Raw genomic sequence first — 12,510 nt, 5'->3', positions numbered from 1 at the left:
AAGACACTGCAGAAAGAGAGAAAGAAAGAAAGAAGGAGGGAAGGCTGTGTGACATCTATATTAACCTCTGGCTGCTCACCAGTGAGGGCCGGCACTCCAGTGCTGGAATGTGGGGCAGCCCCTTCCAAATTTTAACACAAGCCAGGTTACAGCTGCGAGCGCCTGCAGCCTGTGCTCCCTCGGCAAGCACTCCCTGAAGGAAATTTTTAAACTGTAACAGAATCTTTTTCTAATACTCTACAGTGGTAGGGCCTGTTCTGAAGGGGCAAAAGGAGAGATCTTAATGCCAAACACTTGTCAACAAAAAGGATCGCCAGATGGTATAAAATAAAAGTAAAACTGAACGGCCTTCTCCCCACTCCTCGACTACATTAACAAAAGCCACTTTTAGACACTGAGCCCAATAAGGATAGGTTTCTAACTTCCCCTCTTTTCAATTTAGCTTCAAAGATTAAACAAATTTGGTTCCTTCAGAACCTGGACCAGAGATAAATGTGGATCGCACACCCCCAGTGCCAGGGGCTTCTTTAGAAGATACCAAAAGGAGCTGCTGGACTTCTCCAAAGAAAGAAGCGGGGGGAGGGCAACTATCTTCGGGATTCAGTCTGCAGAACTCACATTGCCTGGGGACAGTTTAAGAGAGGGTAGCCTGTTTTGAATTCCAAACTTAAGTCTGCACAGAGGAGTTGGGGGCTTGTTAATCCAAACCAGTTTACAAATCTCGCCATTGAACTTAAGAGGCCCAGCCTGGGAAGATGTAAGTCTCCCTCCGGCAGCTCAGCTAGCATTACAGGGGCTTTATTGTACAGGCTGGTCTTTGTCACAAGGTGCGGTCTGAGGTCCTCATTCTCAGCACCTGGTTTTGTCATAAATTCTCCTCTAGTTCCCTCTCTAGTTTAGATCCCACTCAGCCTGGCAAAAAGCTTGAATTCTGAGGAGAACGACTTAGAGGAACAAAAACCAGTTTGGCTGCAGACGGAAGAATAAACGCACCAGCTCTGCAAAAGCCTTCAGACTTCAGGCCGAAGTCCCCCAGAGCACTGCAGGACAGCAGCGGTATGCAATGAGGGAGTAGGGGGTGGTGGAAGGAGGAGGGGGCTTTGAGGGGAGGAGAGGGTGGTGGAGAAAGTCAGTCTCCCTTCAAGGTCTCCCCCAGGTCCCCTGCAAGGTAACAAGTAATAGCTGCATATGAACAAACGACGTTTTTCTCACTCTTAGTAAAAGTGTGAGACTAAACGCATCTTTAGAAAACTTTGTATGTTACAGGTCAGTATGATCTGCAATCCAAGGAAAAATCGTGTGCTTTTTCTCAGCTTCCAAGCAGGTCTCCTACACGCCCCCTCCAACCCCACTGCTACCCCCCGGCCCCTCCTGCGGCAAAATCCCAGAACCCCACAAAATGGAAGGGACAGGCGGTTTATTCCCATGCTGCTGCCGAGCAGAAATTAAAGGGCAACCTTAGAAACATCTACAGGAAGAGTCTTGCCCAACTGCGGTCCAGGTCTTCACCCAACTAATTACCGAGAAAGTTTTAGGGACTGAGAAAGAAAGCAAACAAGGTCAGTGCTCTCTGTTAAAAGCCACTCTGCCATCTAATTTGGAGTGATGCTCCAGAAAGCAAGACCTGAGAAAGTCAGGACTGTCCCACAAAGCCCAAAGCCAGCCTGACTGATTAAGAGGCTCAGACAAGCCGGTCTTTGTCTTTTCAAGATGAAAGAAATGGGACTAACGGGTTGAAAGGTGTGTGTACAGCCAGAGGAGGAAAACCACCCAGCTGTGGTCTTCCCAAACAAGTCCCAGCTTGCTCCCCCCTACCAAGGGGCAGCAAACAGCCCTGCCCCAAGTTTCCCAGAGGTGCCCAGTTGGCAACCTGGTCCTTTTCGGGCATGGGAGGAGCCCGTGTCTGGCCACGCGGTTGGTCCATAAGCAGCGGGGTGCTTTCTGCACTGCGTTTGCAGAGCCCTCCACAGAAGCCAGGGCTTACAAATACCTTTTTAATGACCTCAGCCAGGCTCTGAAGGCCGCCACTGGGACCTGCTGGCATTCACTGGGAGTCACAGGTATCCGACAGAACAGAAGATACCATAAATCCCCAGCCAGAGAAAGGGCCTGGTTAACCCCTGGCTTCAGGATGGAGACACAGCTCTGCTTTAATTAATTTATTTATATGTACGTATTTGGGATTTTTCTTTAGCTTCTAGTATAGGTCACAAACACACATGGAAAAAAAAATCATACACAAAACTGCAGACAATGAAAAATCAGGCCCCAGCTCCCGAATCCCTAAGGCCCCAGCCCCCGTTCTGCCCTGCCCCCATAAAATCCCTAAGGCCCCAGCCCCAGTTCTGCCCTGCCCCCATAAAATCTATTTCCAATCCATGGCGTCTTCCTCCAGTGGGAAAGCATGACATACGAGCACGTATGTAACCTCACTGATCTGCACCTTGCTTTTTTCCACCCCATACATCTTGGAGATGGTTCTAAATCTGGACATATGGAGCTGTCTCATTCTAACAGGCTGCCTAGTATAATTTAAACTTTCTTGAAGTCATTTTGGCATCTAAACCTCCCACCCCTTGCTCGCTGAAACTCGTTTCACTATTTGATTTTGGGCTATTATTAAGGACAGACAATGGCGTCCCGGGAACTCCAGGGACCTTATCTGGCGCGGGAAGCATTAAGGTTGATCCGCGCTTCCCGGCGCCCTCCATCCACGCCCCAGGTGCCCCGCGGGGGGCTTCAGGATCATTATTTCCCTGTTGACACAGCGCCGGTGGGCGTGAGTTTGCTGTCTTGACTTCGTTCGCATTTTCGCAGCAAGTGACACTTGTAGAATGAAAGCGGCTCGGGAAACAGCGCTATCGGGGCGTGTTATCTCAGAAACCAAATATTTGATCATGAGCTCTATAGCGCGCAGTCGGGGGTTAGTCTGAGCAAGTCTGGTGAATGTGCACAGATGGAGCGAGGGCACCACCCCCGCCGCAGCGCCAGCCTCCGATCCCCGGGGCCGTCGCGGCTCCAGTCGGAAGCCGGGTCCCCTAGCCTCCCCCGGCGGCGTCTGCTGGGAGATCCCTCGCCACCCAATAGCCAGAAGCCGTGGTTTGCGCGCCACACGTGATAAACGCTGAAAATGGATTCTGCCAGTCCGGGACCTATCATTAAATATTTAAAATAGAAAGGTCGCAATGGCAACGTTTTTTCCCCCAGCTCCAGCCAGGAGAGCTGAGCGCGAGAGGGGCGCCCAGCGGTCAGGAAAGGGGCCCCGAGGCGCTCGGGGCGCGCAGCACGCTACGGCGGGCGCACCGCGAGGGGACAGGTAGGGCTTGCCAGGGCGGGGAAGGGAGCGCAACGCCCGCGATGCCAGGGCCAGGCAGGGCAGAGAGGGGCTCAGAAAGGGCGGGAAGTCAGCTTCGCGGAGCAGGGCCCTTTAAATCCAGGTAGCGCGGGCCCAGCCGTACAGGCACAGCTCACATGACCGAGCCCCGCGCTTTGAACTGAGCCGCGGCCCGCCCGGCGCCTCCCGCCCCAGAGGTGCAGTCGCCGACTAAACCCAGAGCAGGCTTCAGACCGGTCCTTACTTCCCCCGCACTCCCACAGGCCAGAGGAGCCCGGCTCGCCCTACCTGGGGCGCGCGCAGCTTGGGGTCCACTAAGGCAGGGGGGTGGGAGACCCTCGGCCAGGCACTGCCGTTTTGAAAACTACCGGGAGTGGAAAGATGGGCGGGCTGGATGCAAGACGCGGCGCCCTCCCTGTCCCAAAGCGACTCCTGGCCGAGACGCGCACCCCTCCCTCCCGCCTTCACTCACCGAGGTTGACGAAGCTCATGACCATGTCGGCGTCGGTGAGAAAGTGGCTGTCTTGCAGGCTGGCCAGAGGGGGGCCTTGGGTACTGAAGACGGCCTTGTAGGGGTAGGAGAAGCCCTGGCCGTCGGGCCCGCCGCCCTCCTCCACCGCCATGGCATTGTACAGGTCCAGCATGAACATGGGCGCCGAGTTGTGCTTGCCCTGGAGGTGGGGACGCGGGCGATGGGGCAAGCCCAAGATGGAGAGGATCTCGCGCTGCATCTCCCGCCGCTCCTGGCTGCGGAGGCGCCGGTGGATGAAGCTTGAGTGCACCTCGTTGTCCAGGCTGAAGTCGGCCAGGGCGGAGCGCAGTAGGAACAGGGGCGCCCAGAGCGCCACGAAGCTGTGGGGCGCCGCGACGCGCAGCGAGCGCACGTGCATCGCGCCGGCTCTACGCGCGACCCGGGCTCCGGGCACCCGGCACCGGGGCCCGAGCCGCCCCAGGTGACGGAGCGGGGCAGGCGGCCGTCCACGCCGCTCGGTCACTTGCTGTAGACGGGCCCCTCTGCGCCCGCGCCGGACATGGCCCCTCCCCGGCCGGCTGCGCTCTGCCCGGACCCCCGCCCCCGGCTCGGCGCTGGCCCCGGGGCCCCTCGCCCCGCACTCGCCCGGGCGCACCGTGGGGCTCGGAAACCGGCTTGAGCGAGCGAGAGCGCGAGCAAAGAGGCGGGCGCGGGTGGGAGGAGCAGCCAGCAAACCTAGGAGCCGGGAGAGCGAGCGCCGGGGTGGCAGCGAGGCGGCGGGCGAGCGGGCGCTCCTTCCTCCGGCTCTTCTCGCGCTCTTGCTCTTGGGCGGCGGGGACCCACCCTCTTCCGAACTCCGGCGCCCAGAAGAGGGGCCCCAGGTCGCTCTCCCAGCCCTGCGCGCCCTTGATCGCACGAGAGGCCGCCTCGGGAGCCCCAGAGTGGTGCGCGCTGGGGCCTGGGAGGGGGAGGGGGAGGAGGAGGACGGGCTTCCGAGGGCCCCTCCCGCGTCGGCGGCCTCCCACCTGCCCTCGGCCCCGCCCTCCCCCCAGCGGCGCCCAATGGGTTCATTCATTCCTTCTAGTGCGCTCTGCAAATATTTACCCAGTGCCCACAGGGTGCCCAGCGCCGGGCCGGGCGCCGCGGGGATGCGGAGAGAGGAATCCGAGCCGGCCCTGCTTTCTCCGCACTCGTAGTCCGGACAGGGAAGGAGGCCCGAGCGGCACCCATGGGATTTGCGCTGCGGTAGAGCAAGCTGGGGGAGCGTGGAGGAAGCGCGGCGATACGAGAAGGCTTCCTGGCGGAGGTGGCACCCGAGCCCCTCTGGCCTTTTGCCCCCCCTTCCCCGCCTTACTCCAGACACGCGGATCCCTCCCCGAACTTGTTGCCAGCTTGTTCTTGCACTTGCCAGCCCTTCTGCCTGGAACTCTCTCCCCTCCCAGTCTCCCTCCCCACCCCTGCCATCTGGCCAAGCCTCCACCTCCAGGTGCCACTCAGGTGCCACTTCCTCCCAGACCGTCGGAGATAAGGTCCCTTCCCCTCGTCACCCCCGCGCACACCTGTTCTATTTTCCTTAGCTCCTCCTCCCACCGTCTGGCATTACTGAGTTATTCGTACCTTCTTTATTGTCTTGCCTTCCCACTAGAAACAGAGCTCCCTGGGGGCCGAGGTGGGACTCTCTCAGATGTCCTTGAGCCCAGGGCCTGGTAGCCACTGTGGCTGCACAGTCGTTATTTGTTGGATGACTGAAATTGTGTGAGCTGGAGAATTCCTCCCCACCTCCCTCCTTGGGGGCCCAACCATTCCTCAGCCTGAGACCAGATATCCCGGCCCGGCACTGCCTCTTTTTTTAAAAAATATTTATTTATTTATTAATTTATCTATTTATTTTGGTTGCGCCGGGTCTTAGTTGCAGCATGCAGGATCTTTAGCTGTGGCGTGCGGACTTCTTAGTTGCGGCATGCGAACTCTTAGTTGCAGCATGTGGACTCTCAGTTGCGGTATGCACGCGGATGTGGAATCTAGTTCTCCGATCAGGGATCAAACCCGGGCCCCCTGCATTGGGAGCGTGGAGTCTTACCCACTGGACCACCACGGAACTCCCTCGGTCACTGTCTGACCTTCTCCACCAGCCCCTGCCTGGCCACACCTGAGAAGCGCACAGCTGGCCTTGCATCCAGTTCACCTCTGAGTGTCTGTGCCTGAGACCTCACCAGATGCTCCTGGCCTCCTTTCTTCCGTCCCCTCATTCATTCATCCCACGAATGACACTGAGCTGCCCACTTGGGGCCCAGCTCACACTGGGCATGGCACACAGGCGCCCCAGACAACCCAGAACCCACTGTGGGACCTTGAGTAAACTACTGCTCTTCAGAGCCTCAGTTTCATTGTAAAACTGGGAGCAAAATAACACTTGACTCAGAGTGGCAGTGAGTACCGTGATCAAGTTCAATCTTGCCTCCGCCCTTTCCCGCCCCAAGGAGGCAAACCCACAAACCAGTGGTTGCCCGATGATGGGCTAGATGAAGGGTGACCAGAGGGACTCTGGGATGAAAGGTGAAGGGCTGAGTTTGGGGACAGGGGTGTCCTTTAGGGGGAGGGATCTGGCTAAGCCTCACTTGGGGGAGGCAGAAGCTCCAGGGCTGGTAAAGAGGAACCTGATCTTCTGGAGTTTTCTGCAGCATAGGTGGTTTTGCCACGCAGCCTTCTGGGGGCTTCTGGACAAGATGGCAGCCTGAGGGTCCACATGGGTGGAGACAGGAGAGGCCAGAGGCCAGGTGAGGAGAAGAGAGATGCAAGGCTGTGGGTCCTAGCCATTTCAATCACATCCCGGCCCTGTTACACAGGCTCCAGGTTGTGAGGTGGAGCAGGTCCTGGGCCCCCGGCCCAGGGCTGGGCCTCTGCCCACCTGTCAATCAAGGCACTGTGAAAGCCCCCTCCAGCTGCCTTCTTCCACTGCCGCCTTCCTTCAACAAAGGTTTGTTGAGCACTTCCTGGGCGTCACGCAGGGTGGGCTCCACGGGCGTGTGACCCGGTAGGTGCCCAGGCCCCCACGCTCACACCTGGCTTAATGCTCTGCTATGGCCACATTGCAGCTCTTCGTGATCTACGAATAAAGGGTCCCCGCTTTCATTTTGCACTGGGCCCTGCAAATTATGTGGCCCATCCCAGTGCCAGCACAGTGCTGGGCTGGAGGGGACAGGAGAGAGTGAGCTCACCCAGTGGCCTCCACCACGAAGCTGGCTTTCAGGCCTGGGGAGACAAAGCGGGAAGCTGATACATGGTTTAGGGGTGGGAGGGGAGGCTATGCTCGGCCATTGGTTCTCTCAGGCAGGATGCAGTGTGCTCACCTGCTGGAGCCAGGCCAAGCGGGGCACACAGGAGGGTCGAGGGGGAGAGCCCCAGGTGGGCACTGTGGAGAGTGAGAACCAACACAGGGACCTGCTGAGGCAGTCAGAGGGGCACTGGCTGGTCCAGTGTCCACCAGAGCATATGCAACCCAGATCATGTCAGCCTGTGATAGAGAGAAGGAGTGAATAAACAGGGAGAGGTGGAGGGAGGTGGGAAGGGGATCTCCTGGAGGAGATGCCATTGACCTGAGTCCTGGAAGGATGAGAAAGACACGGCTTTGCCAGGGAGAGGCATCCCAGGCAGGGAGAGCAGCAAGTGCAACACAGGCCCTGCAGAGCGAGGAACGGCCACCAGGCTCTGTCTCCCCAGAGCTCCCTGTGCCCCCGGGGTTGGCCTTCCAGGGGCAAAGCCACTGCAACTGCTATGCCACCTCCAATGCCAGCTTGGATGAAGTAGGTTACTTTCGTCCAGTCTGAAATACTACTCCTCTGCAGCAGCCTTCTCTGCTTTTTAATCCACTGTCAAATCTCTTGGGGGGGATTTTAACAAGCAAGTGAGGCTGGGGGTGGAGGCCGCAGGTATTGGTGCTACCAGTCTACAACGAAAACAACTGATTGGCTGGCGTCTGCGCTGTTCGCCCTCGGTCAGGGGAAGGCCTTCTGTGCCTCTCACCCGAGCCCGGCACACAGCAGGCGCTCAGGAAGTACCTGTTGAGTGAAGAGCAGGAAGCACAGCCAACACCTGAAGAGCACAGGGGACTGAGGGCTGACTGCGCAGGCACCAGGCTAAGGCATCTTGTGAGCCCTCACCCCACCCCCTTGCTCTGCTACGCCATCTTTTCCCCTGCGGGACGGAGACGATACGCTTTCCATATCTGAGACCCGGAGGAGACCAGGTTCCCTCTGAACTCCCACCACCCCCTATTTAACCTGATTTTTCCTGTGATTCACGCCGGGGGTTGGGGGGCTCTTTATTTTCCCTGCTTCCTCCCTTAAAGGAGTCCCCCAGGCTGCACCAGGCCCCCACTGAATGCTTGCTTGATCGCTGAATGAATGAATGCACTCATGCAAACAAGAATATCTGCCTGGAAGCACATCAGATGCTGGTTTGGGAGCAGAGGCCACCAGCAAAGGCTTCGAGATTGTTTAGAGAAAGTCTTGGGTGGGAGCTGGCAGCCTGGGTTCACACGTCAGCCCTGCCACTTGCAGCCATGTACCAGGGGTTTAACCTCTCTGTGCCTCAGTTCCCGCATCTGTATAATGGGGGGACAAATAGCACCTGTTTCCTAGGGTTGCTGGGAGGATTCAGAAGTTAATTCAACTCATGTAAAGGACTTCGCAAGGTGCCTGGGGCACAGAGAAAGCATTTGATAGATGTTAGTTACCATCTGGATGAAAAGGAAAATATGTTAACAGGAAAGCCTCCTAAGCTTAAAAATAACAACGCAACTTTTCATGATGATCTGTTTTTTGGCCAAACAGAGGAAAGCAAGTGTATCCTGACTAGGAGAGATCCAGGGCAGGGGCAAGAGCATGAGAGCAGGAGAGAGCAGGGCAGAGAGGGAGAAGGGATCAGAGATGAAAGGGGGATCCCCGCATTCTGATCCGTCTCATTGTCCCCCAGCTCCCCCCTCCTCCTGCCCCATGCCATCCGGGGCCCAGGAACTTCCCTGGGGCCTATCTCATTTCCCCAGCAGACAGCCCCAGCCACCCGACCCCAGCTGTGGTTCCCCAAGCCGGGGCACCCAGCACTGGACTCCTGGGCGGTAACCCGATCTCCCCAATCTGCTCCACCCCAGGGCCAGCTTCTCCCAGATGAAAGATGGCCTGGAAACGTGAGGGGTGTTATTGTGTCTGGCCAGCCCCGGCCGAGTGTCCACAGCCCTCACTCGCCGGCCTCCCAGCACTGGGTAAGCAGTTTTCATTTCATACATCATCAGTCACATCTTGCTGAAGCGATTTTGACCAAGTCAGCATATGTCTCCAAAGCAATAAAAAGAAGAAAAGAATTCTGCTGACACGCACATTCAGCGGGAGATAGGGACCTCATCTTCATGGGCAGAACTCATACCATCTGCCCTGGAGGAAGCGCAGCAGGCCTGAGGGCTCCCTGGGGGCGCCCTACACAGCCAAGGGAGCCTGAGGGCTGCTCCCTCTGTCCACCCACCTGGCCAAGGCCTGACGACCTCGGCCTCGGACCCCAGTAGGGCCGAGAGCCTTCTCACGCACAGGCTTTAAAATCCTTGTGTGCAAAGAGATCTACCCTAGAGAGGAAATGATCTTAGCACACCTATAATTCAATGTTGCTTTCCGTGCAAATCCCTCATCGCACTGGAGATAAACTCATGCTCGCTCATGCTGGGACTTGCTCTGCACAATTTTTTAAACAGAGGAGTAAGATACTAAACAGTTTTTATCAGTCTTAAATACACGTGGCAGTAGCCACCGCTCCAAATGGAAAACACAGGCAACAAAGACACACACACACGCACACACACGCACGCACACACACACACGCACCTCCAGAGAAAGCTGATGCCCAAGGAGGGATTTCAGGGTCTCCCAAACAGCTAGTGGGAAGCTGCGGTTTTGTTTATTACCAGCATGGCTGTTAGTTCTTCCGATTGGAGGAAACCTGATTTGGTTTTGAGAACTTAACGATTCTCAATTCGGCTTTAGAGGGAGCCCTTTCCTCCCTCCCAGACATGAATAAGAACTGCTGACAAGTCCAGGGCTTTCCCTTCTGCCAGGCACCTGCTAAGCCCAGTGCTGCCTTAGCTCATGTCACCCTCCGGCACAGAGGGCCCCATTCGGCTTCTCAGACCGCAGGAAGGAGATCGAGACTCCGAGAGCGCCTTGCCCAAAGTCACACAGCTCATCTACGACGGAACCCTTATCCAAAGCCACATCCGTCTACACAGCCCAGACTCCTCACCGTCTGGTGGTTTCGTGATCTTTTCCCCCCTGCTTGATCCTAAAGCCACACTTCTCCATCCGGACTGTACACACACCCCTGGGGAGCTGTCAAAATGCAGATTCCCACACGGCCAGTCCCAGTGGTGCCTGAGATTCTGCACTTTGACCCAGTCCCCAGGGGGGACCGATGCTGCTGGTCTGAGGATTCTACACTGAGGGGCAAGGCTGTACATGTCTGAAGTTACAGCTAACTTTCCTCTAAAGGGGACCATAAGCACAGACATACTGACAGGTGGCGAGGGACCCGGGGCCCCGATACAACAGGGGAGGGGTAGGGACCAAGGTGAACTGGAAACCACATTACCATGGGTGATGCCATCCAGGAATTTGATCCCAATGTTACCAGATAGTCCTAATTTTCAAGAGAAGCTGGAAATCTGGGTTTGTATGTGAAAACTCTCAATGTGCATTTGTTGGCAACTAACTCCATTTGTTTTTGAACTGTTAGACCAAAGAAAACCCATCTACCAGTCTGATTCAGGAACCCAGTTTGCTTCTGGCCTTATAACGGGCTCTGCTGGATTTGAAGGGCTAACCCAGCCTTCCCCTTGACCCAAGCCAAAGGACCACCGAGGCTGGGGCATCTCTAAGCAGCTCCATTTAACTCACTGTTCCAGGAACACTGAGTGAGAGGCAGAAAGGACAGAACCTGCCACTCCCTCGCCTCCAGGCAAAGTCAGACCCTCACCCTCTCCAGAGTCACTTCCCCCTGGCACTCCCGCTCTAACTGATTTTTGGATAAACTCACCCTCCCGCCCAGGTCAGAAAATTCACCCAGAAACATCAAAACTCAGAATTCTTTCTTTAGGAGCAAGAGTGTTGGTCATTGTTGCTTCCAAGCACCTCCCTCCTACCAGCTACATCTGAACCCTTTTTAAAAAATTTTTTTATTTATTTTTGTCTGTGTTGGGTCTTTTTTGCTGCGCACGGGCTTTCTCTAGTTGCAGCGAGCGGGGGCTACTCTTTATTGTGGTGCACGGGCTTCTCATTGCGGTGGCTTCTCTTGTTGTGGAGCACAGGCTCTAGACGCGCGGGCATCAGTAGTTGTGGTGCGTGGGCTCAGTAGTTGTGGCTCACGGGCTCTAGAGCGCAGCCTCAGTAGTTGTGGCGCACGGGCTTCGTTGCTCCGTGGCATGTGGGATCTTCCTGGACCAGGGCTCGAACCCGTGTCCCCTGCACTGGCAGGCGGATTCTTAACCACTGCGCCACCAGGGAAGTCCCTGAACCTTTTCTTATATTTGGGAATTCCCCATCTTGGGAAGCAGCCCCTGCCCCCCCATCCCCAAATAGGAGCTGAACACCCTGACATGCACTGTCCCAGCTTGCTTTGCAGACAGAGCATTGGCATGTGACCAAGTCTCAGCCAGTCAGAGGCACCCACCCCAGAAGCTATTATCCTGCAGAGCATTTGGGGGCCATCTTCCCAGCTGCAGAGCCCCCAAGCCTGGTTCCCTGGCCTTTCTGGGCCTCCTGTAAGCCTCTCATGATCCTTTGTTGAGCACTTTTTCTGCACCAGTTAGCCCCAGATGGTTTCTGTTGCCCACAGCTATGAACCCTGCAGAATACAGCATCAGGGAGCTGGGAGGGGCCGTGGAAATCATGCTGATCTAAAGCTTACAGACCTTCTCTTTTTTTCAGCAGCTGAAACTTTTGGTCAAGAAGCTTTTCACAGATGCTCAACACAGAAAACAGAAACAGAGCTTCTCTGGTTCAATAGAGCAAGAAAGGGGTCTAGGGTTGCTATACTTAGCAAATAAAAATATAGGATGCCCAGTTAAATTTGAATTTCAGATAAACAAGGAATAATTTTTAGTTTAAGTATGTCCTATGTGTTATTTGGGACATACTTATGCTGGAAGTTTATTTCTTTGTTTATTGAAAAAGACGTTTGATAGTTTAAGCCATTGTGTACTGAGTTTCCAGTAAGTTACAACCAAAGTCCTCCCGGTGTGGGGTTCATTTCCTTCATCCTGAAGATAGAGAAATTGAGACCCAGAAGAAAACTGTGGGGCTGAAAACCCTATAGCAAGTCAGGGCAGAGCTGGGATTCGAACTGGGGCCCCTGGCCTTCAGGGTCCTGGGAGCTCTTCACTGCCCCGCACCATGCTTCTCTCCGTCCCTGTTTCTTCTTCCTTCTCTTCCCTCCCTCACTCTGTTTCTGACCCCCCCTTTTTTGTTTTTTAATTATTCTGTCTTCTACTTCCGGTTTTATCTTTATTACCTCCCCTGCCAGGCACAGCCTCGCTCTAAACAGGTTAGTCCTGACTCACGTAAAAAGATAATTTGGGAAGATTAACAGATTTCAGCTCATCTATCACAGCGAGACTAATGAGAGTAACATTAATGACATTAATTGAGCACATCACAGATTCTCTCTC

At 55.6% G+C, this 12,510-nt stretch overlaps 1 protein-coding gene across 1 annotated transcript in view; it reads right to left on the bottom strand.

Moving 5' to 3' along the window:
- BMP7 (bone morphogenetic protein 7) overlaps positions 1–4,737 on the bottom strand; it is an 88,366-nt gene extending 83,629 nt beyond the window's left edge. The window contains exon 1 of the mRNA XM_079944140.1: positions 3,807–4,737. Within this exon, the coding sequence (XP_079800266.1) occupies positions 3,807–4,224 (418 nt within the window). The 5' untranslated portion in view covers positions 4,225–4,737. The remainder of the gene's footprint in view (positions 1–3,806) is intronic.
- Between the last annotated feature and the right edge of the window lie 7,773 nt (positions 4,738–12,510).

The sequence above is a fragment of the Stenella coeruleoalba genome (assembly GCF_951394435.1).
Source record: "Stenella coeruleoalba genome assembly, chromosome: 15".
Lineage (NCBI taxonomy): Eukaryota > Metazoa > Chordata > Mammalia > Artiodactyla > Delphinidae > Stenella > Stenella coeruleoalba.
The sequence above is the reverse complement of the archived record's forward strand: the minus strand, read 5'-3'. Positions and strand labels throughout refer to the sequence as shown.